Source organism: Mauremys reevesii, linkage group 7 (genome assembly GCF_016161935.1).
Source record: "Mauremys reevesii isolate NIE-2019 linkage group 7, ASM1616193v1, whole genome shotgun sequence".
In the NCBI taxonomy this organism is placed as follows: domain Eukaryota; kingdom Metazoa; phylum Chordata; order Testudines; family Geoemydidae; genus Mauremys; species Mauremys reevesii.
This window is the reverse complement of record NC_052629.1, coordinates 74,966,822-74,994,274: the sequence shown is the minus strand read 5'-3', so window position 1 is coordinate 74,994,274 and position 27,453 is coordinate 74,966,822. Positions and strand designations below refer to the sequence as shown.

The window sequence follows — 27,453 nt, the reverse complement described above, 5'->3', positions numbered from 1 at the left end:
AGGAGGTCCCCGGTCCCACTGATTCGGCGGCATGCCTGCGGGAGGTCCGCCGAAGCCGCAGGAACAGCGGACCCTCCGCAGGCATGCCGCCGAAGGCAACCTGCCTGCCGCCCTTACGGCGACTGGCAGAGCACCCCCCGTGGCTTGCCGCCCCAGGCACGTGCTTGGCGTGCTGGTGCCTGGAGCCGCCCCTGGTCCCTGGGGTGGGTGGTGCAGACCTCAGGGCTGAGGAAAGCCCCTTGGGTGGGAGGCGCAGACCCCAGGGCTCGGCTGGGCTGGGGGAGCCCCCAGGGCAGGGAGCACAGACCACTGAGCTTGGCTAGGTGTGGGGAGGCCCCTGGAGTGGGAGGTGCAGCCCCCAGGGCTGTGCTGTGGGATCCCCTGGGGCAGGAGACACAGACCCAAGGGCTCAGCTGGCCTGGAGCGGACTCCTGGGGTGGGAGATGCAGACACCAGAGCTCGGCTGGGCTGGGGGAGGCCCCTGGTGGGGGGGCACAGACACCAGAGCTCAGCTGGGCTGGGGGAGGCTCATGGGGCGGGAGGTGCAGACCCCAGGTTGAGGGTGGGTGCCCTGGCTGGGGCTGTCTCTGTGTGGGCGGGCGGTGTGTTCCTGAGCGCAGCTAGGGCCCGGATATATGGGTGCTGCACTGGGCGCTGCCCAGCATCCATAGCAACAGCCTGGCAACCTGCTCTGGCTTCCCAAACAAGGGCAGGCAGAGCTGAGCTGAGCTGCATCCAGTCTCTCAGAACTGCCTCTTGGGGATTCATGGGGCCGCATGGGCACCAGTCCTTCCTGCTGCTCCTGGCCCTCTGTGCCACAGGTAGGCAGCTTGGAACTGAGCGATGGGCCACCCACTTGGTGACAGGGGGAATCCACCTTCCAGCCTCCCTTACCCGGGCGCTGAGGGCAGGTGGAGGGCATGGCTCTGCCCCAGGGAGGCAGCACAGCCAAAACCCTGTGTCACCGGCAGCCCTCCCATTCCAAGAAGCCAGCACTGCCTGAGCCCAATGGCAGCGGCAGTCCCGCGCCCCAGGGACCCAGCACCACATGAGCCCAATGGCACTGGCAGCCCCCACCCCATGAAGCCAACGCAGCCAATGTCCCATTGCACCAATAGGGTCCCCACAGGGTGCAGTCAGTGTTGAGGAGCTATCCATCCAGGGAGGGGTGCCAGAGGCTGGGAGAAGTTGCAAGTCTTAGCTGGACAGCAATGGGCATGAGCCATCCTGGATAACAGTGTCTCCTTCTGCTTCCAGGGGCCTTCGTCAGCGCCACAGGTAAGAACTGAGTGGCCATGAACTGCAACCAGCAGCCCTAGTGGCCCGCATGCACGGATGTGTGCCCAGGTGTGTGTGTGGGGGGGTGTACACCCACCCAGGTGTGTGTGTGTGTGTGTGTGTGTGTGTGTGTGCGTGCGGGTGTGCCCATGCGTACGTGTGCCAGGTGTCTGCTCCCCCTCCCTTGTCCTCCCACTCGGACTGCACTCCCCTTCCGTCTCCACCCCCACAACAGTGCTCCCCCTCTGCCCCATTGGACAGCGTGCCCCTTCTCCCTCCTTCCCCCAGACAGTGCTCCCCCTCTACCTCTATCCCCTGGGACAGTGCTCCCTTTCCACCTCTGCCCCCTCAGACATCTGCCCCCTCAGCCAGAGCTCCCCCCTCCCTCTGCCCCCTTGGAAAGGGCTACCCCTCCCTGTCTGCCCCCTAGGACAGCACTCCCCACCCCCTCCATTCCCTTGGCCTACACTCCCCCATTCCCTCAGCCCCCGGGACAGAGCTCCTTCTCCCTGTTCGCCCCCTCAGACAGCGCTGCCCCTCTCTCTCCGCCAACCTCAGACAGCCCTCCCCGTCTGTCACAGAGTCCCCGGGCGATGCACTGGAACTATTCCATATGAAGCTAGTCAGGACTCTGGGGGAGCCTTCTCTCTCTGAGCATACTGTCTCCAGGGCAAGAAGCTCACACAGCTTCCACCTTCCTGGGTCTGACCTCAGAGCATTCAGCATCCCCTTCCACACTGTGCGCTTCCCGCAGTGAGTCCGCCTGGTTGAGGCTCCTGGGGAAGCCAGAGGACCCTGCACCCCACTCCACTGTCAGACGTGACTCTCAGCCAGCTGGTAAAACAGAAAGTTTATTAGTCAACAGGAACACAGCATAGAAGAGAACTTGTTAGCACAGAAATCAGTGACTTTCAGCCAAGTCCATTTTGTGGGGAGGGGACCCCAGAGCCAGGGCTCTGGTCCTCCCCCCTGTGCCCCAAGCCATCAGAGACTGACTTGCTTCCAGCTGCCTGGCCCCAGCTATGCTCGTTGCTCCGCCTTTGTCTCGCTTCCTGGGCTAAGAGTCACCTGGTCGGATCCCCACCCTGTGTCTCAGGTTACGAAGGGCCTGCCATAGCATTAGTGCAAGCAGCTGGAAAATCCCTTGCAAAAGTCATACCCCCTTATTCCCACCACCTAGACATCGACGCAATACACAGGGAAACTGAGGCACGCACAGCATTCATGAAAAAAAGTAAGACTCACATAGGCTCACATACAATATAATAAGGGAGAATCCCCACTTCATCACACCCTCTCCCTCGGCCACCTGGACTGTGCTCCCCCTACCCTCCTCCCCCTCAGACAGTGCTTCCTGTATCCCTCCGCCCTGCTAGACAGCTCTCCTGCCCCCTCCGCCCCGCCTAGACAGAGATCTCCATCCCTGCCTCTGGATAGCGCTCCCATTCTCCAGCCGCTCCCTTGGACAGCGGTCCCCCTCTCCCTCTGCCCCGTGGACAGAGCCCCTCCTCTCCCTTCACCCGCTGGACAGCACTCCCCTTCTCCATCCACTCCCTTGGACAGCACTCCCCCTCCCCCTCTGCCCTCCTGGACAGCACTCCCCGCTCTGCCCCCTCAGACAGCGCTCCCCGCTCCGTCTGCCCCCTCAGACAGTGCTTCCCCTCTCCCTCTGCCCCCTCAGACAGGGTTCCCCCCTCCGTCCGCCCCATGGACAGCGCTCCCTCTCCCTCCCCCTGGACAGCACTACCCCTCTCTCTCTGCCCCTTGGCCCACGCTCCCCCTCTCCCTCCGCCCCCTGATCAACACTCCACCTGCCTTTCTTCCCCCTCGGACAGCGCTCCCCCTCCAACTCTGCTCCCTTGGCCCACACTCCCCCTCTCCCTCCGTCCTCCTCCCCCTCTCCCTCTGCCCCCTGACCAGTGCTCCCTCTGCGCCCTCGGACACCTCCCACTCCATCCTCCCCACCCAAGAGAGGGAGTTGGTTGAAAGATCAATATACATAGAGATTTGAGTTCAATTTCTTGAGGTCCAGATACACAGCAGAGATGGTCAGTTTATAATTGCCAAACGTTCTTTTAGAAATAGTCCATAGTCCATATTCAGGGTGACTCCAGTCAGTGACTGGGGACTCAATTCTTATGGCTTAGGGTTTCCCCTTCTTGAAACCCAAAGCAGATCTGAGATGAAGATGGATCGTGTCCCAGGATTTTTATACATTTCCAGCAGCCTTTTGGCCTGAAAAAACAATAAGCTTAAATTTCCTTCTCCCAAACATCATGGCAATTAGCACAGGGTAATTTATCCATTAAACAGTACAGGTTACCACAAGCTTCAAAGAGACATATAGACAATAATACTGTTTCACTCAAGTGTCTTCAAAAATATTAATACTCCTTTTTTAAAATCTTTGAATCAAAGCCATGACAAGACTTGTTTTCTTACATCACAAGACCTGAACAAACAGCTACACTGCAGGCTTGCATTTCAAAGCTCTATTCATTTACATATCTTCCTAACAAGTCTTTAAAGTTTGGCCATGGGTCATGTTAATCTGTGAGTTAATTAATTCTTTCTGGCCCTGTGTCGCCTTTCAATGAGATATTATATGTTATGCTATATTACATTCATAATGTCTCACCCTCTGACAGCGCTCCCCCACCCGCTCCGTCCCGTGGACAGTGCTCCCCCTCCTTCTCTGCCCCCCTTGGACAGCGCACTCCCTCCCCCTTCCTTCCCTCTCCGTCTAGACAGCACTCCCCCTCCCCATCGATCCCCCTCGAACAGCACTCCCCCTCTCCTTCCTTCCTCCTGGACATGTTCCCTCTCCCCCTCCTTCCCCCTGGACAGCAGTCCCTCTCCCTCCCCCTCAGACCACACTCCCGCTCTCCCTCCACTCCCCTAGACAGCGCTCCCTCTCTTCCACCACCCCCCTGGACATTGCTCCCCCTCTCACTCTGAACCCCCCACAACCCCAGACAGCGCTATCCCCTCTTCTCACTTGTCATTAGCCGCATAGCCCGCACAGGTGTGGGGTGGCATGGCCCAGGCCCTGTCCGCGCAGGCACCCGTGGGCACAGGTGCAGCCACACACACTCAGCTGTCCCTGCTGCTCTGGGGGTTTCATGGGTGCCTGCTGTGGCGAGGGCTGGATGGGCTCATTGTGCACCTCTCTGTGCCAGTGCTGTCCGGCCTGCCCACCACAGTGAGCGTGATGGAGAGTGCAGGACCGGGTACGATCATCGTGGAGTTCAACTTGACCTGCCAGAATGAGAGCAGCGTCCCCACCCCTGCCCCTACCCTGCAGAGCACCCCCCCGACCTCCTTCTTTAACCAACCCACCATCACCCGCCACACGAGCCGAACTGTCCACTACAGCGTGCAGGTACGTGCTAATGTCCACAGTCCCCAGGAGGACAGACCTAGGCCCCGCTGGCAAGGCATTCCAGCCTGGAAGTGCCCTGTGGGGCTCTGCTGGCAGGTGCAGACCCCAGACACCGGCAGCGTTAGTCCAGGGCAAGGTCAGCCTGGAGGCCTGAGCTCAGTGGGGACAGGATCTACAATGGGAACAAGGGGCCAATGTGCTGTCACCCTGCCCCCAAGGGCGAGGGAGGGGTATGTGCACCCCCTGAGGGCGGTACATGATGCTGGGCAGTAAAGACCCAGGCGCCAGGGTCCCGGGCAGGCCAGTCCACACACAGCCAGCTCCCCCAGCCTCTGAGCCAAAGGCCCATTCTGAGCCAGTCAGCACCTTTCCAGCCCAGGCCTAGGAGCTGTTCCCAGCAGGGTTGTACCATCCTGGCACCCAGCATCCTGGAAGGGCAAGGGGGGTATTTCAGACACACAGCCCTGGCTGCCAGTCCACTGGCTCCTGGCACCCCTTGGTGCCAATGGCCCAGAACGCATCCTGTGCAGTGCCAGGTCCCAGCCCCAAGCTCCTGCTGGCCCAGTGCATCCAGCGCCAAGTCCCGGCCCCCACTTCCCCCCTCCCCCCCCCCCCCCCGGGGACAGCAGGCTAGCAGCAGAGCCACTGGGAGCAGAGCCTTCACGGCCTCCACCAGGGGCTCCCCATGGTTCCAAGGGGGCCCAGGGTTCTGCTCTTGGTGAGGAGCAGGCCAATTCCCTGTATGGCACCCAGGGGTGAGAGAGGTCAAAGAGGGAGACACAGGGGGACTAGGAGGGGGCTGCGGGCTGGGTCTGAGGCTGGGGAGTCTGGAACAGGAGCCCTCCCTGCATGCGGGATCAGGGGCGGGGAGGCAGGGCCCCATTACATGCGGGGTCAGGGGCAGGGCCTCTCTGACATGCAGGGTTGAGGGCGCCCCGTTACATGCAGGGTCAAGGGCCAGAGCCCCGTTTCATGCAGGGTCGGGGGGAAGGCAGGACTCTCTTACATGCAGGATTCCAGGCAGGGCCCCATTACATGTGGGGTTGAGGGCGGGCCCCGTTACATGCAGGGTTGGGGGCAGGGTCTCGTTCCATGCGGGATTGGGAGGAGGCAGGGGCCCGTTCCATGTGGGATCGGGGGTAGGGCCCGCTGAATGGGGGAGGCTGGCATAGCCTGTGCTCGGTGCCAGAGCCTGCTGAGTGCTGGGGTTTCTGCTAGATCACGCTGAGCCCCAGTGCGGCGCTGGATGCGCGGCAGGTCAATCAGTACACACTGACCCTGGAGGCCACCTGCCCAGGGGAGACGCCTGCCAACGGCCAGCTCTTCGTCCAGGTCCACACAGTGGATGCCCCCCCCCAGTGCATGGCCAGGTTTGCTAGCCAAGGTAAGGCCCACTCTGTGCTCTGCCCTGCCCAGCCCCTGCGCTCTGTGCCCAGCCCCTTCCCAGCCCCTGTGCTCTGTGCCCAGCCCCTGCACTCCCCTGCTCAGCCCCTGCACTCCCTTGCCCAGTCCCAGTGCTCTGCCCCAGCCAGGCCCTGCACTCTGCCCTGCCCAGCCCCAGTGCTCTGCCCCAGCCAGGCCCTGCGCTCTGCCCTGCCCAGCCCCTGTGCTGTGTGCCCAGCCCAGAGCTAGTGCTCTGTCCCACCCAGCCCCTGCACTCTGTGCTCAGCCCCTGCGCTCTCTACTTCCCAGTCCCAGTGCTCTCTCCTGCCTGACCACCCCTTGCACTCTGCCCCACTCAGCCCCTGCACTCTGAGCCCAGCGCTCTCCCCTGACCAGCTCCAGTGCTCTGCCTTGCCCTGCCCCTGCATTCTTTCCTGCCCAACCCCTGCACTCTATGCACAGCCCCTGTGCCCAGTGCTTCTGCCCCACCCAGCCTCTGTTCTCTGAGCCCAGCACTCTCCCATGCTCAGGTCCTGCGCTCCGCCCTGCCCCTGAACTCTGCCCTGCCCCGCCTCTGCGCTCTCACCTGCCCAACCCCTTCCCTCTGCCCCACCCAGCCCCTGCACTATGAGCCAAGTGCTCTCCCCTGCCCAGCCCCTGTGCCCTGTGCCCAGCACCTGCGCTCTGTGCCCAGTGCTGCCAGGGGTGTTGGGGATCCAGACCAGGATGGGGAGCCCTGCCAGGGCAGAGGGGGCACTTCTGGTGCTAACAGGACTCGCCTCCTGGCTCTTTCTGCTCTTCGCCAATGGGACCCAGTGCAGAGCGTGGGGAGGTGGGTCCAGGGTGGGTGGAGCAGCCTCTGAGCCCACTCCACCTGTCTCTGTGCTTTGCTGCAGTGGGGGAGCTGGTGCAAGTCCCAGAGGATGTGGCACCCCTGACGCCCATCTACACCGTGGTCCTGCGGCGGCCGGCTACCGGGCTGAGTGTGAGCATGGAGCTGGGCCTGGCCTCCCATCCCAGGACAGGTGCTATGGGATGGCCCTGCACAGCCTGAGCCTAGAGACTGGGGGTCTGACAGGGCCCAGGGGTGGGGGAGAGGCTGTGGGGGCAGGGGGATCGGATGGGGCCCAGTGGCAGGGGAGGTGCTGTAGGGGAAGGGGGATCCAACAGGGCCCAGTGGTGGGCGAGGGACTGTGGGGGTGTGGGGATCCACCAGGGCCCAGTTGTGGGGGAGTGGCTGTAGGTGCGGAGGGATCCAACAGGGCCCAGTGGAGGGGGAGAAGCTGTGGGGGCAGGGGGATCTGATGGGGCTCAGTGGCGGGGAGGGGCTGTGGGGATGGGGAGAATCCGAGGGGCCCAGTGGCAGGGGACGGTCTGGTCCAATGGGACCCAGTGGTTAAGGAGGGGCTGTTCTGAGCTGGGGGGTCTCGGTAAGGGGTATCTGGTTCTCTGGCTCAGCCCCTCTCTCCATGGCAGTTCACCATAGAAGACAATGACTCGCCCCTCACCATCGACCACACTGGGCAGGTGCTGGCACCAGGATCGGGCTTCATCCCAGCCCATGCCGGCCAGGTGAGTGCTAGGGTCTGCCCCTGCTTGGGCAGCCTCCAGCCCTGCCTTCTCAGGGTAAGCCCATCACCCCCAGGCCTGCTTCTGGGGCATGCCCTCCCTGAGAACCCCCTGTCACAGAGTATGGGGGAGTCAGGCCCTGCACCCCTCTTCCTGGGACTCACAGTGATTCTCAGCCAGCCAGTAAAACAGAAGGTTTATTGGACAACAGGAACGCAGTCTACAGCAGAGCCTGTAGGCACAACCAGGACCCCTCAATGTGGTCCTTCTGGGGGTTCAGGGAGCTTAACCACCCAGCCCCAAAACCGAAACTGACTAACCCTCTCCAGCAGGCTCTCTTCCTTTGTTCAGCTTCCCGGGCAAAGGTGTTGACTCCCCCTCCCCACTGCCGCGCCATGCGGTCATACCAGACCTTCTGCTTCCTCTGGGCTCAGGCCAGATTCTCCCTGGCCAGGCCCATGAGCTCGGCAAGTCTTTCCTGGAAGGTCAGGATATACGCCACTACTGATTCTCCATCGGGAGTGGCCTTTCCCTCCCATTCGTCTCTCATCAGGTCTAGGGGCCCCCTTACCCGCCTTCCATACAACAGTTCAAAAGGCGAAAACCCGGTAGATTCCTGGGGTACCTCCCTATACGCGAACAGCAGGTGAGGTAAGTACTTGTCCCAGTCCTGAGGGTGCTGGTTCATAAATGTTTTTAGCATCATCTTTAGCATCCTGTGAACCTTTCCACCAGCCTGTTAGACTGGGGGTGATGCACTGAGGCCCAGTTGTGCCGGACCCCACATTTCTCCCACAAGCACCGGATCAGGGCCGACATGAAGTTGGACCCATGGTCTGTTAAGACTTCCTTGGGGAACCCCACTCGGCTGAAAATGGTCAGCAGAGCATCTGCCACAGTGTCTGCTTCGATAGAGGACAAGGCCACTGCCTCGGGGTAGCGGGTGACAAAATGTACCACCAGAATGTATTTCTTCCCCCACCGGGTCGTCTTGCTGAGAGGTCCCACTATGTCCATGGCCACCGTCTGGAAAGGTTCCTCTATGATGGGTAAAGGCCTCAAAGCCGCTTTCCCTTTGTCCCGGGCCTTCCCCACCCTCTGGCAGGGGTCACAGGATTGGCAATACTGTCTGACATGGGTAAAGACCCCAGGACAGTAAAAGTTCTGTAGCAGCCTCTGCCTGGTGCGCCGGATTCCCTGGTGTCCTGCAAGAGGGATGTCATGGGCCAGGTACAGCAGCTTGTGGCGAAACTTCTGGGGAACCACCAGCTGCCTCCTGATCCCCCATGACTTGGCTTCCCCTGGGGGAGCCCATTCTTGGTACAGGAACCCCTTCTCCCACATGAACCTCTCCTCATGGTCTGTACTGCACTGAGGTCAGCCAGGTCCCTTGGCCTCCGCAAGGAGGGATCTTTCTGCAACTCGGCCTGGAACTCGGCGGCTGGGGAAGGGATGGGGACCTGCTCTCTCTCATCGGCTGGGTCAGAAGCCACAGCCCCCCTGAGCCTTGCCCTTGGGTGTTCCCTCCTCACCAGGGTAGGGTTCTGTGCCTCTGGGGTGACAGCCTTCCCGAGGTCAGGGTGTAGTGCCCCTCGCCGGCTCTGGCTATGGGTCATGACTAAGACGTTCTGGGGGTTGCTTGGCCAGTCCTCTAGATTTCCCCCCCCCCATCAACACCTCAGTGGGCAAATGGTGGTGCACCCCACCTCCTTGGGGCCCTCTTTGTCCCCCCATTTCAGATGCACCCTCGCCACAGGCACCTTGAATGGGGTCCCGCCCACACACATCAGGGTCAGGAAGGTGTTGGGCATCACCTGATCTGGGACCACCACCTCGGGCCGGGCCAGTGTCACCTCAGCGCCTAGAGGTGCTCAGAGCCTAGAGGCGCTCATCCATAGACTTTCCTCCCATCCACCTCCAGGGGAACAAGGCACTCGCTTCGCAGGGACAGCCCTGCGCCCACCCTGTAAACCGAGAACCCTGAGTCTGGGGCATCCAAACCCCCAGAAGAGCCAGCCTGGGGACCTCCTTTCTCCTGAGCAGTTGATAAGCTACCAGCCCCCCTTGCCTGGGAAGCCTGCCCCTCGTCTGGCTGGGCTTCTACCAAGTTAACCCGGTGTGGAGTCGGTCTGCTCAGTCTGTCCTTGAGCCTGGGGCACTGGGACTGTATGTGGCCTCTCTGGCCACAGTGATAGCAGCTCATGTCCCGTTGGTCCCCTCGAATCAGTTGTCCCTGACGCTGGGTGTTCCCCATGAGAGGGAGTTCTCCCTATTCCCCCTTTGGGAGGTCCCAGGATGAGGCTCTGTGCATTGCGGTGGGCCTGTTCCTTTGGGACTCCTCTCTGCCACCCCACCCCCCCCCCGACCGGCTCTTCACAAACTCATCGGCCAGACGCCCTGCATGTTGCGGGTTCTCTGGCTTCTGGTCCCTCAACCACAGCCTCAGGTCGGATGGGCACCACTCATACAGTTGCTCCAGTACCAGCAGTTTAACCAGGTCCCTCTTCATCTGGGCCCCATCTGCCCACTTGCTGGCGTATCCCTCCATGTGGATGGCTAGTTGCAGATATGAGACCTCAGGGGTTTTATACTGACTCCGGAACTTCTCCCGGTACATCTCAGGAGTCAGTCCAAACTCACGTAGTAGGGCCTGTTTGAATAGTTCGTAGTCCCCTTTCTCCATCCCTTCCAGTTGGTGGTAGAATGCCACAGCTTTGGGGTCCAGTAAAGGGGTGAGAACCCGGAGCCTGTCCGCAGCATCAACCTGGTGCAGCTCGCAGGCCGTCTCAAAGGCATCCATGTCCTCCCCCTCCTTACGCTGGGCCAGGATGCACTTATCAAAGCTCCGTGCAGTCTTGGGTGCCCCCTCACTCACCGTAGCTGGGGGCCCGCTGCTCCTCAGCCTCGCCAGTTCCAGCTCATGATGATGCTGTCTCTCTCTTTCTCCTCCTGGTCATGTTCCTCTGTCGTTCTTTATGTTCCCTCTGTCTCGCTTCATATTCCCTCTGTCTCTCATGATCCTCCAGCTCTCTCAGTTTTAGCTCTTTCTCCCATTCCAGCCGCTTCCGTTCCACGGATGCCGAGTGTCGCCGGGACGATCCCCTGCTGGCCAGGGGTGTCACAGTGCTCTCGGTATTCGCTGTGCTCCTCCCCACCCTTCCCCTAGGTGTCTTGGGAAGTCCTCAGCAGCCGGCTGACCACTCCTAGCTGGGACAGACACTGGTGCCTGCGCTGCATCTGCCAGGCTGCTTCCCTCAGAGACAGGGATCAGTTCATTCGAGTGATCTCCCTCCTCCAGCTGGGCAATCAGCTGGTCTTTGGTGAGCCTCCCTCTGCGCAGCCCCCTCTGCTTGCACAGCTCCACCAGGTCGCACTTAAGCCGCTTGGCATACATCTTCCTGCTGGCCACTCACAGGCCAGGTGCTCACTGCTCCCCACGGTTTCCAGGGAGACCTCTAGAGTGCCAACCCTTCTTGAAGTCACCACCTCTCTGCCAGGGTTGAGCCGCAGACTCCTCCGCCCCTGGGACCACTCGCTGCAATTCCCTGGGGGACCCTGTTACTGCAAAAGTCCTTCTCACTGGTCACACACTCCCAGGGGTTAATTACCCCTGAAATCGCCCCTTTGTGTTACTGCTCCCCAGTCACTTACTGCAGGAAGCGCCGTCCATGGGGTGCAGTAGATCCCACCTCTGCCACCAGTTGTCACGGAGTATGGGGGCGTCAGGCCCTGCACCCCTCTTCCTGGGACTCACAGTGACTCTCAGCCAGCCAGTAAAACAGAAGGTTTATTGGACAACAGGAACGCAGTCTACAGCAGAGCCTGTAGGCACAACCAGGCCCCTCAATCTGGTCCTTCTGGGAGTTCAGGGAGCTTAACCACCCAGCCCCCAAACCGAAACTGACTAACCCTCTCCAGCAGCTCTCTTCCTTTGTCCAGCTTCCCGGGCAAAGGTGTTGACTCCCCCTCCCCCCTGCTTGGCTCAGGTACGGTCCATCACCTAAAGTCACCCCCTGCTCTCCCATCCCCCACACAGACAGTTCCTACTTCATCACACCCCCCCATCCCCGGGTACTCATCTACCCCCAGACCCCACCCAGAACACCCCACCTCCTCTCCCCAGGCCAGGGTTCCCTCCCTGCACCCCCATGGCTCTGAGGCTCCCCCTTCTCTCCAGCCATCTGGGGAGAGCTGATCAGTGCCCATGGGGCTTCAAGCCCCCCGAGCCCAGAAGCGCCCTCTCTGCCCTCGCCCATGGGCCCGCAACGCAGCGCCAGAGCTCAGCGGCACCGCCCCATGCAGCATGGCCCAGGCCAGGGTCCTGCCAGCCTCACCCAGCACCTGTGTCTCCAGGCGTTCAGGCTGCAGATCCTGGTGACTGACAGGAGCAGGAGAAACTGCAGTGGGGCCGTGACAGTGAGGGTGCTGCCCGTCCACCACCCCCGCATCAACTTCACGTAAGGGCACAGGGTGTGGGGCGTGGAAGTGTGGGTCACAGGGGTACTGGAGGCAGGGGTGTGGGGTAATGTTCCCAAGGTGTAGAGCGCAGGGGGCAGAGTTGTGGGATGTGGGGTGCAGGGTGATGTGTGCAAGGGTCAGGGGTATGGGGTGCAGTATTCGGGGCACAGGGGGCAGAGTTGTGGGGCAGGCAGATTTGGGGCACGGAGGTGCTGGGGGGCAGCGGTATGGGGCGCAGGGGTGTGGGGCACAGGGTGATGTTTCCAGGACGTAGGGCACAGAGTTTTGGGGTGTGGGGATTTGGGGTGCGATGGTGTCATGGAGTCATCGAGGCGATACTCTGGAACTACTTCCTATGAAGCCAGTCAGGACTCTGGGGTTGCCTCCTCTCTCTGAGCATACTGTCTCCAGGGCAAGAAGCTTACATAACTTCAACCTTTCTGGGTCTGACCTCGGACCATTCAGCGAGATCTTCCACACTGTGCACTTACCGCAGCGAGTCAGTGATTCACATAGGCTCATATACAAAACAACAAAAGAAAATCCCCGCTATGTCACAGGGCATGTGGATTACAGGGTGATGTGCACAGGTGATGTGTGCAGGTGTTATGCTTATAAGAAGCACACGGGATCTTTTTCAGGGGAAAAGGCAATACACTACATTTCCTGAAGATACAACAATTAGCATATGCTTTCAATTACACACACACTCTGTCCCATCAGTCGATGTTATAGTTACCAGTCCAGAGTCCGGATCAATCTAGTGGCCAGCTAGGTTGATCACGGGTAAGTAGGAGCCGGGTTCTGTTGGTCGTGATACGACGCTCCGGGGAAGTCTTGGCAGGACAAACCCAAAGTTTCAGGGTAAGGCACTCTGTTTTTATGTTAGTCTGGATCTGTAAAAGCAGCAAAGAGTCCTGTGGCACCTTGTAGACTAACAGATGTATTGGAGCATGAGCTTTCATAGCTGAATACATGCATCTGACGAAGTGGGTATTCACCCACGAAAGCTCATGCTCCAATATGTCTGTTAGTCTATAAGGTGCCACAGGACTCTTCTGTTTTTATAGTGATTTTCCTTCACTGGGACCAATAAGTTTTGCATGGTCATACTGTATTCAATTGTTGTTTGACGAGTACTTGTTTTCTTAAATTGTTTTTCTCATCCTTTATCTTATTCTTTCATGAAGTCTCTCAGGGAGTTATCCCATGGTGTTTTGGGTCACAGCTATCCTGTCCGCATTGATAGGTGCCTGTCTCATCTTTAGAGTCGTCAATCTGCCCTCCTCTCACATTTCAATAGGGGCGTGTTGCAGCCTTCTTGCCCCCATGTGTCTGTCTCCAGTGCTCCCTAGAACATCTGGTTTGGTGTTGGCCTTCACACTTATCTCTTAACACACATATTCCTTATTCACACACAAAACAGAATTGATTTATGCAGAACATTTTGAATGGGAACATCAAATTGCAATGCAGAAGAAAAACAATCATGGCTATATTAGTATCTTATTATTCTTTATCCTTCTAAATTATACAAAATACAATCAATAAATCCTACTACTACACTGGGAGTAGGGGTGAGGGGCATGGAGTGCAATTATTTGGGGCATGGGGGCAGGAGTTTGGGGTGGAGGGGTGTGGGGCACAGGGTGATGTTCCCAGAACTTAGGGTGCAGGTGGCAGATTTGTGGGGCATGGGGATTTGGAGTGCGGGCGGTGTGTGTGGGGTGCAAACTCATGTGCTCAGGGCAGAGGTGTGTGGCAATGTATTTGGGACACAGGGAACAGGGATGTGTGGCACAGGAGTGCCACAGGCACAGGGAGATGTTCCCAGGGCATAGGGCGCAGGGGGAAGATTTGGGGCACAAGGGGGCAGGGGTGTGGGCTGCAAGAGTGTGGAGTGATGTTCCCAGGCGTAGGGCGCAAGGCTAGGCCTGGAGGGGCAGGCATCAGGGGGCCGTACGCAGGCAGCACAGTGTGGCTGGGCAGCAGACCCATCAGCTATGCTGGCGGGGGGGGGCTCTTAGAGAGCATGTGGGGGCCCCCCGGTCCTGCTGGGGACCATGAGTGGGGCGAGGGTGCCTGGGGCAGGTGTTGAGTGGGTGCCTGGTGGTGGCTGGGCTGACCTCTGCTGTGTGGTGGGCAGGGTGGAGTGGCGCCACGTGGCCGTGCTGGAGAAGAGAGGTGCCATGCAGCTTATCACGCAGATCCAGGCCCAGGGGGACAACGTGCGCTATGAGATCATCACCCCAGCCGCCCACAGGCTCTACACCATCGATGCAGGTGAGCCATGCTGCTGCCCCAGGCCAGGCATACGGCCCTGGGGCTCCCTCATAACATGGAGGGGCCATGGCACATCTCTGGGATCCCTCAATATCGTGGTGGAGCTGTCGCCATTGCCGTGTCTGCCCCCCCATACCGTGGCAGGGCCGTGGCCAGGGGCGCTGTCTCTGTACCGCTCCATAACGTGGCAAGGCCATGGCTGGAGGGCATCTCTGAGATCTCCCAATACCACTGTGGCAAGGCCGTGACCAGGGACGTGTCTCTGCCTCCCCCATAACATGGCGGGGCTGCGAAGCTGGCAAGTTTCCCTGAGGGCAGCCCTTCCCATCAATCCCTGTCCCTGCCTTGGGGTACTGAAGGCTGCAGAGGCCCCGTCCTGGTGCTGACGATGTGGTGGCACCCTCCTGTCCTTGGCAGTGACTGGCGAGCTCCGCAACACCTACGAACTGGACCTGCAGCGCTCCCCAGAGGTGGCACACACCCAGCTGCTGGTGCGGGCCTACAACATGCTGCACCCCAGTGACAGCGACACCATGGGCCTCAACATCACTGTGCTGTCCACCAACACACTGGCACCCCGCTGCTCGCCCGCCGTCTTCCTGTAAGGCTCCCTGCCCCTGCCCCCCATCATGGCTGGGAGCCAGATTCTGCCCCAGGTTCTGCCCCGCTCTGGGAGGGCAGTGAGGTCTAGTGGTTGTGGGAGGGGGTGTGTGGAGCCAGGACTCCTGGATTCTGCCCCAGCTCTAGGAGGGCAGTGAGGTCTAATGGCTGGGAGGGGTGGAGCCAGGACTCCTGGGTTCTATCCCCAGCTGTGACATACCCTACGTTGCAACGCTGGCCAGGTCCCTGTAGCTCCCCTTGCAGAAGGGGCTGCTGCCTGGGGTACGGTGAGATCCTAGCCACAGGTGGCCCTGGCTGAAGTGTCATGCAGATGGGCCCTGAGTGCTGGCTGCAGTGTGGCAGGGGTTCTGGGGGCACGCCTGGCACTAGGGCAGGACAGAGGCCCCCCCCTCCCTTTGCCACTGGTAACCCCAGTCCTCCTTCTGCCAGGGCTCAGTTATCTGAGGACATTCCCATTGGCTGGACTCTGGTGACGCTGACATGCATGGACCCAGATGCCAGGAACAGCTCCCTGCGCTACCAGGTGGAGGGCGACCAGCACTCACGCTACAGCTTCCGCATGCAGGGGCCACAGCTGCAGGTGAGCCCAGTGGGCAGGCCCTGGGCACACCTGGCCAGTGCCAGTTGCCTTCTGCAGCCAGCAGGGCACCATGGGGCACTGCTGGGGCCGGGTCTGTGGGATCCGGACTGCTCCACCTAGCAACCCGCAGGGAGCCCAGCTGTGAACTGCCTGGGCTCTATCCCCAGCTCTGGGAGGGGGATGGGGACTAGTGGTTAGAACTGAGGGAGCAGGGCTGGGAGCCAGGCCTCCTTGGCTCTATCTCTAGCTCTGGGAGGAGGCAGGGGAGGGGGCTGGGGGGCTGGGAGCCAGGACTTCTGGTTTCTATCCCCAGTAGGGCCCATGTGGGGTTCAGGGGGAGGCATGGGGATGGCAGGGCCCAGTGGGCAGCCCTGACTGTGGGAGTTTCAGTGTCCAGCCCCTGCACCTCTGAGCTGCCTGAGTTTGAATCCCACAGGTCAACGAGACCCTGGACTACGATTCAGCTGCCAGTGCCCGCTTCCAGTACGTGGCCACCATCTTGGTGACAGACAGTGGGCAGCCCCCGCTGAGCAGTGAGTGTCCCCGCTCCGCTGATCCCCGACCTGGCCCAGGACCCTCGGTCCAGTCGCACAGGCAGGGCAGGGGCAGTGGGAGCTGGGCAGCGCCAACTGAGGGCAGCACGAATCCCAGCATAACCCTTAGCCAGAAGGTGCATCCATAGGGGACACAACTTCCAGAATACAATGGGGTCGCGAAGCCCCTCTTTACCACCCACGGAGCTGTCAGCAAGAAACACCCTTTCCAGTCCCCAAGAGCCTGGTCCGGGTGTGTGTGTGGAGGTTGTTACCCTCCATTCCCAGACAGCCCTCTCATCTCCCCCCCCCCGAACCCCAGACAGCACAGCCTTGTGGGGCTGGTCCCCCCATCCCTAGACGGTCTGGCCACAGGGGCTGATCCCTCCCACATCCCCAGACAGCCCAGTCCCCAGGAGCTGATCTCCCCCCATCTCCAGACAGCCTGGCCCCTGGGGACTGGTCCCCCCTCATCCCCAGACAGTCCAGTCCCCCGATTCCACACCCATCTCCAGACAGGCCAGCCCCGGGGGTCTGGTACCCCCCATCCCCAGACAGACCGGCCCTGGGAGGCTGGTCCCCCCATCCCAGACAGCCCGGATTCACTGGGCAATGCTCTGGAACTACTCCCTATGAAACGAGTCAGGACTCTGGCGGAGCCTCCTCTCTGAGCATACTGTCTTCAGGGCAAGAAGCTTACACAGTTTCGACCTTCCTGGATCTGACCTCAGAGTATTCAGCATCTCCTTCCACACCGTGTGCTTCCTGCAGCGAGTCTCCTGGGGAAGCCAGAGGACCCTGCACCCCAACTCCGCAGTCAGACGTGACTCTCAGCAGCATGTAGAACAGAAGGTTTATTAGTCGATAGGAACACAGCATAAAACAGAATTTGTTAGCATAGAAAGCAGTGACTTTCAGCCAAGTCCATTTTGGGGAGTACTGGGTCTCCTCCTCCCCTTTGTCCTGCTTCCTGGGCAAAAGGTGTCACCTGGTGGCACCCCCTCCTGGGTCTCAAGTTACAAAGGGCATATGTGCAGGCAGTTGGAGCAGCCTCACCTGCCCCACAGGTCTCAGCCAAAGTCACACACCCCTATTCCCACCACCGAGCTATTGGTGCAGCACACAGGGAAACTGAGGCACACACAGTATTCATGCCAAAACGGTAAAACTCACATAGGCTCAACAGTAAGACTCACAACATAACAAGGGAAAAATCCCTACTTCGTCACACCCTCCATCCCCAGACAACCCGGCCCCACGTAGTTGACCCCCTCCCTGGCCTCTGTGTTGCAGCCCGTGTGCCCGTGCTGGTGACGGTGACTCCGAAGAACGAGCATTCACCTGCGTGCCCAGCCAGCACCATGTTCAGCGTGCCAGAGGATGCAGCCTTCGGTGACACAGTGGGCCGGGTGAATGGCACAGACCTAGACTACCCCTTCAACAACATTGAGTACAGCATTGCTGGAGGTGCTGGCGCCAATCCGCCCGCCTTCTACATTGGCCCACGCACCGGTAAGCTGCCATGTGTCACGGAGTCCTCAGGCGATGCTCTGGAACTGCTCCCTACAAAGCCAGTCAGGACTCTGGTGAAGTCTCCTCTCTGTGAGCAGACTGTCTTCAGGGCAAGAAGCTTACATGGCTTTCACCTTCCTGGATCTGACCTTTGGAGCATTCAGCATCCTCTGCCCCTCCCTGTGCTTCCCACAGCGAGTCCGCCCAGGCGGGGTCCTGGGGAAGCCAGAGGGTCCTGCACCCGAACTTCACAGACAGACGTGACTTTTAGCCAGCCAGTAAAACAGTAGGTTTATTAGATGACAGGAACACGGTCTAAAACAGAGCTTGTAGGTACAGAGAACAGGACCCCTCAGCCTGGTCCATTTTGGGGGCAGTGAGCCAGACAACCAAGTCTTCCCCTCACTCCACATCCCCAGCAAGCACCAAACTGACTCAGCCTCCAGCCCCTTCTTCTCTGGGCTTTCGCGGGCCAGAAGATCACCTGATTCCATTGTTTTCCAACACCTTTAGTTATCACCTTGCAGGGGGACGGGCCCAGGCCATTAGTTGCCAGGAGACAGAGTGTCGGCCATTTATGCACACTGGCCCTTTGCAACAATCACACCCCTTATCCCACCGCCTATAGACTTAAGAAAAGCATGGGGGAAACTGACGCATCCCTGCAGTATTCAGAGGAAATATTAAGGACAGTCCCACTTTGTCACACCATGCCAGTCTGCGTGGGCCTGTGCTAGTCTCTCCACCTGTCCCTGAGCCTGTTCCCCTGCTCCCCACCTCATTACCCCTGCACGCGCCCCCATTACTTCATCCGTCCTGACCCCATTACCCCCACCCTGCTCTGCCCCCATTACTCCTCCCCCACCCTGCCCCTTACCCCTCCCACCCCCCCATTACTCCCTCCCCACCCTGACCCCATTACCCACCTCACCTTGCCCTGCCCCTGTTACCCCTTCACCCACTCTCGTTACTCCAGCACCGCCCTGACCCCATTATCCCACCCTGCTCTGCCCCATTACCCCTCCCCACCCTGCCCCCTTACACCCTCACCATCCCCATTACTCCATCCCCTCCCTGACCCCTTTACCCCACATCCACTCTATCCCTCCACTCCTCCCCCACCCTGCCCTCCAGGCAGCTCCCTCCTCACCTGACCCTAGCCTTGACCCTGAGTCCCTCTCTTGAGGAGCCCAGGCTGTGGGTGTCTCCCCAGAATGTTTCTGCATGGCTGCTCCTGTGTCATGCAGGTGAAATTCACGTGCTTGGGCCCCTGGACTACGAGAGCAAGCAGGTCTATATCCTGACCGTGCAGCTGCGGGATGTGGCCAATGATGCAGATCCACGGCACCAGCGCAGTGTGCTGTGTGACATCACCATACAAGTGCAGGTGATGCTCTGCTGTGCGCCTCCTGCCTGGACCCAGGGCGAGTCCCACAACTCATGTGCGCCAAGGGGCTGGTTAAGGTTACTCAGGCCACCTTAGCTTTGGCGTTCCCTAATTCTGGAGCGCTTGGCTCTGCCAACTCAGCATGTCCTCAGCCCGGTGGTTCGGTCTGTGCCGTTCCAAGGGTTCTACAGGAGAAAACGGATCAAATCCCATGAAGGTATCTGCTAGGAGCCTCGGATTCTTGGCTTCAGCCCCTGGCCACAGGAGGGCAGTTTGCTCTTTATTAGCACAGGGGTGCTTTGCCTTTCCACAGTGCTCAGGCATGGAGAGGGCGTGGCTCTGCAGAAATCCTCAAATCGGCCCGCTCTTCCCATGAGCCATGACAGCAGCCAGGCACCTAGAACCCTGGCGTCCCCAGCCAACCCTGCCAAAGGCCCAGCTGGGAGCCCTGTGCCTGTGCCTGGTGCACAGGGGGGCTCCCGGACGCGCCTGCCTCCTGAAGTGGAGGGATGAGGCTCTGCCACGTGGCTGAGGTGGGAACCCTCGTGGGTGGAGGGCCCAGACCAGGAAGCCTCAGGGTCCCTCCAGGTGGTGATGAGGCTGCAGGAGGCTGTCCTGGTGCTGTGCAGGGACGGGCTCTTCAGAGCCTCAGGACCCAGCCCACTCAGTGCACTGGCAGCCAGCTCCCCAGCTGTGACCAGAGACAGAGAGCAGCATGGAGTCCATCTGCCCCCTGCAGTGGGCTTGAGAGAAGCTGGAGGGAGTAGGGGAAACCAACAGCCCATGGGCATGGTGCCATCCACAGACCTTTGGTGGAACCAATAGAAACATGGGTTACAGGCTGCTGCTGGCATGGCCCTGCCCAGACCCACTGGCAATGGGACTGCCCCTGGGATGCCGCAGGGTTGGCCCTGCCCATGCCTACCAGCAATGGGGCTGCCTCTGGAGCGTCACAAGCTGCTGCCTGGCATGGCCCTGCCTGTGCCCACCGGCAATGGGATGCCCACCCCACCTTCCTCCTCTAGCACAGATCTGCCTGGCAGGAGTGAGAGGTTGGGAGCACAGTATAGGGTTGTGACACATACGGTACTGCTCTGGCCCTACCAGCAGAGGGCAGTGCCCTGGCTTAGCGTGCTGTCACTGTGTTTCTGGAATGTCATGCTGCCCTGGTGCCCAGGGTCCATCCTGCGGCCTAGTTCGCAGGAAGGAGAGCTGGGAATTTGCCTGGCTCAGGGATGGCCCGTTGCCCTGGCCTGGGGCTGACCTGCCCAGCTAGGGGAATCCTGATCCCACCTTGGGCCCCGAGTGCCACTGCAATGCACCTGCGCCACAGCCCTGGGGTAGCTGTTCCCAGCAGAGGCCTCTGTGTGCCCCCAGGACACAAATGACCAGCCCCCACGCTGCACGCCCCCCTTCCAGGAGTTCTTCATCTACTCCACCCGGGACCCCAGCCTGCCCCTTGTGCAGTTGCAGTGCTCCGACGAGGACAAGAGCACCGTGCTGCCCCTGACCTACACCCTTGTGGGAGGTGAGTGGGTCACGTTTCCATGCCCCTGGCCTAACCCTGGAGGAGGAGCTGGGCGTCTCTGTGCCCTTGACCTATCTGTTGGGTGGTGGGGGGGGCTCTGTGTCCCTGGCCTAGCCGTGGGTGTGTGTGTGGGGGGTAAGCTGGGTGTTTCCATGCCCCTGTCTTACCCATTGGGGGTGTGAGGGAGGAAAGAGGCTGGGTTTGGACCTCATAGGGGCTCACGTCTCAGTCCATGCTCTGTGGGGACCTGGCAGGGCCTCAGAGGTAGTGGGCATAAGGGGACTCTGTGGTGGGGCAGTGAGGGGGTGCCCTCCACACTCGGGGTTTGGGGCAGGATCCTCTCCGCACTACTCCCCCGATGGGCAGTGGAGCCCAGGCTCATCAGGCCCTTTCCTTGCCAGGCAACACCAATGGGCGCTTCCGGCTGGCAGGCAGCACCCTGCTGCACTCCGCTTTCTCCTACCCACCCGACAGCATTCGTGAGCCCCACACCTTCGAGCTGCTGGTGGAAGTGACGGACAGCCTCAGTATGCCACACCACAGCACCACAGCCACACTGGTCGTGCACGTGACGCCCTGGGCCACTACCACGCCCAGCACCACCACTACACGCACGGTGAGCCAGGGAGCTCCGGGGTGCCCCCAACTCAGCCCCTGCCCATCAGCCTGCTCTGTTCTCCGGGGTAGCCATATGGCCCAGGGTAACTCCCCCACCCACCCCCAGCCTGTTCTGGCCCCCCAATCTGGCTGCTCCCATGTCCCCTCTGGAGGGCTGCTTCTACCCCCATTTGTTGTGGGCACAGCCCCGGCCTTGGCAAGGGGGCAGGGATAAGCCTGGAGCTGAGGTGCCCGCTGGAGGGCTGGGCGGAGCCTGCGCTGGGATGTGGGGAGCAGTCTCCTTGCCTAGGGCTCCAGTCTGTGTCCTGGAATCACCCCAGAGCCCACGCTGTGCCAGATTTTCCCGGTGCCCCCCCTTTTCTGGCAGGGTGTTGGGCACAGGGAGGTTAATGCAGCCGCCTGTGACACAGTACCCCAAGCCATGCTGAGGCCCAGTGCCCTGCGTTGCAAGTGCATGGAGCTGCTTTATCTCATGAGCGCACTGCCCACAGCCCGCAGAGCTCCCTGCCCCAGTATGCCCACACCCCAGCTTGATAGGCCTCCCAGCACTTTGCTCTCTGCTAGCAGACCCTGCAGAAGGAGCCGCTAGTTGTCACCCACACCGAGTGGTTCTGGGCACCCTCACCCTGGTTCGTGGCATTGCTGACCGTCTCCATGGTGTTGCTGCTGGTGGCGCTGGCATGGCTGGCCTGGAAACTCCTGTGCAGGTGAGTGTTAACACGCAGGGCGGCATAGGCAGGGCTGCCAGGCAGGACACACCCTGCCATGGCCAGTGGCCACCTGGCCGGGAGAAACCTTCAGGGCTCCATGTCGCGAACAATCCACCCACCCCCTGCTCCTGGCCCCTAGGACAACAGGGGCCCCGACCCCTGCCCTCCCCTACTCCCCACTCACCACTTCCCTGTGCTCCTCATTGCAGGCCTTCTCCGGGCAAGTCAGCGCAGCCACTCCTACAGGACAGGTGAGAGCCTCTCCACAGCCTCCCCACTGGCCCAGCCTGAGGAAATGCAGGGGACCCAGCCCTAGAGCTGGGGGTTGGAGACCCCATTGGAGCCAGTCCTGGGACAGGGCCATTCCTGTTACCAGATTTGCCCGTTACTTTGGGGAATGCTAGTTTATTAGGCTTCAGAGTAGCAGCCGTGTTAGTCTGTATCCACAAAAAGAATGAGGAGTACTTGTGGCACCTTAAAAACTAACAAATGTATTTGAACATATGCTTTCGTTGTCTACAGCCCACTTCATCACATGCATAGAATGAAACATATAGTAAGAAGATATATATACATACAGAGACTATGAAAAGGTGGGAGTTGCCCTACCAACTCTAAGAGGCTAATTAATTGAGATGAGCTATGATCAGCAGGAAAAAAAAACTTTTGTAGTGATAATCAAGATAGCCCATTTCAGACAGTTGACAAGAAGGTGTGAGGATACTTAACATGGGGAAATAGATTCAGTTTGTGTAATGACCCAGCCACTCCCAGTCTCTATTCATGCCGAAATTAATGGTATCTAGTTTGCATATTAATTCAAGTTCAGCAGTTTCTGACTGGAGTCTGTTTTTGAAGCTTTTCTGCTGCAAAATTGCCACCTTTAAGTCTGTTACTGAGTGACCAGAGAGGTTGAAGTGTTCTCCTACTGGTTTTTGAATGTTATGAATCCTGATGTCAGATTTGTGTCCATTTATTCATTTACTTAGAGACTGTCCGGTTTGGCCAATGTACATGGCAGAGGGGCATTGCTGGCATGTGATGGCATATATCACATTGGCAGATGTGCAGGTGAACGAGCCCCTGATGGCATAGCTGATGTGATTAGGTCCTATGATGGTGTCCCTTGAATAGATATGTGGCCAGAGTTGGCAACGGGGTTTGTTGCAGGGATTGGTTTCTGGGTTAGTGTTTTTGTTCTGTGGTTTGTGGTTGCTGGTGATTATTTGCTTCAGGTTGTGGGGGGGCTGTCTGTAAGGGTTACTCTTCTGGGGGGGTGTGTGTTCTGTAATTCTATCAATGTACTGCTTGTGTCAATCGTGTTTTCATATGGAGCTCTACTTCTCCCTTCTGCAAGTCCCCTCCCAATGGAGCTATCCTGCAGGACCTAGGTTCCCCAAGGCTGGACTCCTCCAGCCCCAGAATCAGATGAACACACACACACACACACACACACACACACACACACACACACACACACACACACACACACACACACACACACACACACACACACACACACACACACACACACACACACACACACTTTAACAGAGCAAGTCTGAGTGGACGGAGTCAATCAGCACTCTCAAGCTGACCCTGTATATGGTCCTGGACTCAGTGGGCTGGGCCAAGAAGCACTTCCAAGCTGCCACCCTTATATGCCACAGGTACAGCACTGGAATAGAGTAAGCCTGAGCAGGCTGGGTCAAACAGCACTTCCAGTCTGCCACCCTCATATGTCACAGGTTCATCATGTCCCTATCCCCACTTTTACATTACAATTGTTCTGGCAGTAACCCACTTGATGAGCAAACCCCACCGTATTTTTGGGTGCTACAGGGACCTTTAGCTTAGGTAAGAGGAACGTTGCTGCAGCATAGATGAGGGAGCCAAAACCACAAAAGAGTAAAGTTCAGAGAGAGGGAGGGAAGCAACCAACTTAACCATAAAAGTTATTGAATAATAGTGATAACCACACAAGGAGAGTCTAAACAAACATAACAATTACATTATTAAAGATTATAAAAATCAGATATAGAAAACTATACTTGATCAAACAAGTCAGGGTTAAAAAGTTATATGTGAAAAGAAAACAGAGCGAGAGAGCTGGGGTCTCACCACTCCATGAAGCTTGAACTGGTCAGGGTTCCCAGGTGATGGTAGCTCAGGGTTCTGAGTGCTGGAGACAGGAAGAGTCCCCAGCACAATCAGGAAGGAGAAGATGAAGTTCCAGTGGAACTGTTGCAGAGTTTGGATCCAGACATCAGAACCAGGGGCAGCTCTAGCCATTTCACTGCCCCAAGCATGGTGGCACGCCGCGGGGGGTGCTCTGCCGGTTGCGGTGGACCTCCCGCAGACGTGCCTGCGGAGGGTCCGCTGGTCCCGCAGCTCCGGTGGACCGTCCCACAGCAAATGGCACCTGCCTTCCATAGGGCCCTGCAGCTCCCGGGGGGCTTGGCACCCTACCGCACCATGCTGTTTCCTTATGCCCCTCTCAGAGTGACCAGCCCTGTACACCACAGCCTGCCCTGGTACCTGTTGCCTGGCATGGGACCCAAGCCTCACCCGAGGAAGCTCCTTGTGCTCCATAGCCTGAAGGCACTGATGGCAGGGGCTACCCCACTGCCAGGCTGGGAGCTCCAGTGCCTTGGCATCCAGCAGAGGGTGCCCAGGCTTTGGGAGGGGCATGCACCAGCGCAGGTGGTAGGGGCCTGGCTCTTTGGGGTCCTGCCCCACATGGGGCCCATGCCCTGACTGTCCTCTCACTCCCCTCAGGGCCTCGTTAGACTCACATCTGGCAAAGAACAACGCAGCCCCGGGAGAGCTGGAAAAGGAGACCAGCCGCGCCAGTGTCCTCAGCCTGGTACTGATGCCTTGTCCAAGCATGTGCCAGGCAGCAGCCCTGCCAAGGCTGCCCCCAGAGCACTACCCCCAGCCTGTGTACCTGCCAGGCCCCCACTGCCACCTCGCACCCCGAGGCTGGGACAGCCTGCGGTTGGCATGGCCCACGACAGCTCCTCCAATATGTTGGGCACCTTCCCCAGGCAGAAGGAACAGTCTCCGTGCCTGCCCTGTCCCCAGCACCAACTGCTGGCCCCGCCCCCCAGCACCACCTGCTGGCTGTGCCCCGCAGTGCGCCTGCCCCATCCCCCAGCACCTCCTGTTTGCTGTGCCCTCGAGTGTGCCTGCCCCGCCCTCACCCAGCACCCCTTGCTGGCTGTGCACCCCAGTGCACCTGATCCATCCCCCAGCAGCCCCTGTGGCTGTGCCCCTGAGTGCGCCTGCCCCGCCCTCCCAGCACCTCCCGCTGGCTGTGCCCACGAGTGAGGCTGCCCTGCCCCCCAGCACCCTCTACTGGCTGTGCCCTCCAGTGTGCCTGCCCCATTCCCCCCTCAGTGCCCCTGCCCTCACAGCATCCCCTGCTGGGGAAGGTAAGTGTTGCCCTATTCATACAGCTCTGGTTCTCAGGTGGAGTTTGGGGCTCTGCACTGAATAGCCACTCTCTGCTCTTGTCTCCACAGCAGGAGCAGTTTGATGGCCGCGCCCAGGACCCCAGTGAGTGCCAGGCCCCGGCCCTCCCCAACCTCCAGCCAGTGCCGACCCCCTGCCCTCCCCCCACCTCCTCCTAGCTACTTCCACCTCCCTATCCTCCCCCACCTCCTGCCAGTCAGTGCCAGCCCCTTCCCCCCATCTCCTTCCTTGAAGTGCCAGCTCCATGCCCTCCCCCACCTACTCCCTACCAGTGCCATCCCCCTCCACTCCCCCCTCCTCCCAGCCTGTGCCAGTCCTCTGTCCTCCCCACACCACCTCCCCCTTGCCAGTGCCAGCCCCCACCATTCCCCTGCTCCTTCCAGCCAGTGCAGGCCCCCTGCTCTCCTCCCAACCAGTGCTACTTCCTGCTCTCCCCTGCCCTCCTCCCAGCCAGTGCCTTCCCCAACCTCCTTCCAGACACGCCAGCCCCCGGCCATCCCACACCGCCGCCCAGCCTGTGTCACCTCTGCCCTTCCCCACCACCTCCCAGCCACACCTGGCCCCCTGCCCTCCCTGCACCTCCCCGCAGCCAGTGACGTCCCCCTCCACTCCCCCCACTCCTCCCAGCCTGTGCCAGTCCTTCCCCCACTTCCTCCCAGCCAGTGCTACCCCCCGCGCTCCCCCGACTTCCTCCCAGCCAGTGCCAGGCCCCAGCCCTCCCCCACCGCCTACCAGCCAGTGCCTGTCCCCTGCCTCCCCCAACTCCTCCAAGCCAGTGCTGGCCCTCTGCACCCTTCCTCCTCCCAGCCAGTGCAAGCCCCCTGCCCTCCCCCACTTCCTGCCAGTCAGTGCCAGCCCCCTTCCCTCCCAGCCAGTCCCAGGCCCCAGCCCCACCTCCTACCCACCAGTGCCGGCCCCTGCCCTCCACCACCTCCATCCTTTCAGTGCCAGCTCCCTGCCCTCCCCCACTAAGCGAGAGGGTATGGCTGGAACCAGGGCTTTGCAGGTGAGCCGCCACCAGGGCCGGCTTTAGCAAGAGCGGGGCCAGATTTGTGGGGCTTGTACTCACCAGGCTGCGCTCCGAGTCTTCTGCGGCACTTCGGATTGCCGTGCTCCTTCCAGGGAAGCGGGGCCACCGGGTTTGCCGCACTCCAGTCCTGGAAGCAGGGCCACATGCTTAGAGCTGTCTGCCTGGCACTCCAACCGAGGGAGCGGGGCCACGGGACTTGCCACGCTCGGGTTGGCGCTCCAGCTGGGGGAGCGGGGCCTCAGGACTTGCTGCGCTTGGGCCGGGGGAGCGGGGCCAAGGGGTTACTGGGCTCTGGCTGAGGTAGCGGGGCCGCAGGGCTTGCAGGGCTCCGGCCAGTACTCCAGCCGGGGTTGTGGGGCCATGGGCTTGCCATGCTCTGGCTGGGTGCGGGGCCCTCTTAGGCATGGGGCCTGATTCGGGGGAATCAGGGGAATTGGCCTAAAGCCGGCCCCATAGCAGTCTTTGCCCCCTCTTGTGTTGTCAGGGGAGAGCTGTGCATGTGGGCAGGGGCGGTCAAAGGGCCCTTCCAGCCCCACCGCCTGTGTGCAGAGCCCGGCGGCTGCGCCTGGCGAGAGCCCAGGAGGGATGTGGGCCCTGCCCAATGTGATGTGCGCCGTACTTTCTGTCTCAAGTTACAGGTCAGGATTACCTCTTCAACAGCAGCACCGGAGCGCGCCGCTGGGTCTGAGCAGACACCACCCGCCTTGGTCTGAGTGGACACAGCCCCTCCCCTCCACTGCTCCCTCACCCTGCACTGGGTCTGAGTGGGCACAGCCCGCCCCCCGGGTCTGAGTGGTCACAGTCTCCCCCTCCCCGAGTCCTCCCAGCACAGCTTCTGTGGACAGGCCATGGCTGGGTCCCTAGAATGGGGCAGGCTGTAAATTTCTGCTCTGTGCGCTAACCAAGGACCATCTGCGTGAGGTCCCAGACACCCAAAAAACCCTCCTGCTTGTACCCTCCTGCTGAGTCACTAAAATGCCGGGGCACAGTTCTCCCTTTGGGGGTTTCCCTCAGTGCCCATCGCAGGGGGACTTGCTGTGGGGAGCTCACAGAAGCAGGGGGCATGGAGGCTCCAAGGGTCAAACGTAGCTGGTGATGAAGCTGTGT

General features: G+C 60.1%; 1 protein-coding gene across 1 annotated transcript; it reads left to right on the top strand.

The window, feature by feature from the left end:
* The first annotated feature begins 766 nt into the window (after nt 1-766).
* Nucleotides 767-27,034, top strand: CDHR4 (cadherin related family member 4). Its single transcript, XM_039482266.1, has 20 exons — nt 767-821; nt 1,258-1,278; nt 4,458-4,660; nt 5,879-6,044; nt 6,940-7,028; nt 7,520-7,615; nt 11,966-12,069; nt 14,217-14,353; nt 14,771-14,954; nt 15,404-15,554; nt 15,991-16,087; nt 17,381-17,599; nt 18,847-18,986; nt 20,364-20,514; nt 20,916-21,130; nt 21,700-21,839; nt 22,052-22,093; nt 24,621-24,708; nt 25,367-25,400; nt 26,979-27,034. Exons 1-20 carry the CDS (start codon nt 767-769, stop codon nt 27,032-27,034), a joined length of 2,388 nt encoding a protein of 795 aa, XP_039338200.1.
* The last annotated feature ends 419 nt before the right edge of the window (nt 27,035-27,453 follow it).

Coding starts and splice junctions, on each gene's coding strand:
- CDHR4 (XM_039482266.1), top strand. CDS start 767: ATGGGGCCGCATGGGCACCAGTCCTTCCTGCTGCTCCTGGCCCTCTGT. Junction 15,555..15,990: donor TGCAGGGGCCACAGCTGCAG/GTGAGCCCAGTG, acceptor TGAATCCCACAG/GTCAACGAGACCCTGGACTA. Junction 25,401..26,978: donor TGGCCGCGCCCAGGACCCCA/GTGAGTGCCAGG, acceptor TTCTGTCTCAAG/TTACAGGTCAGGATTACCTC.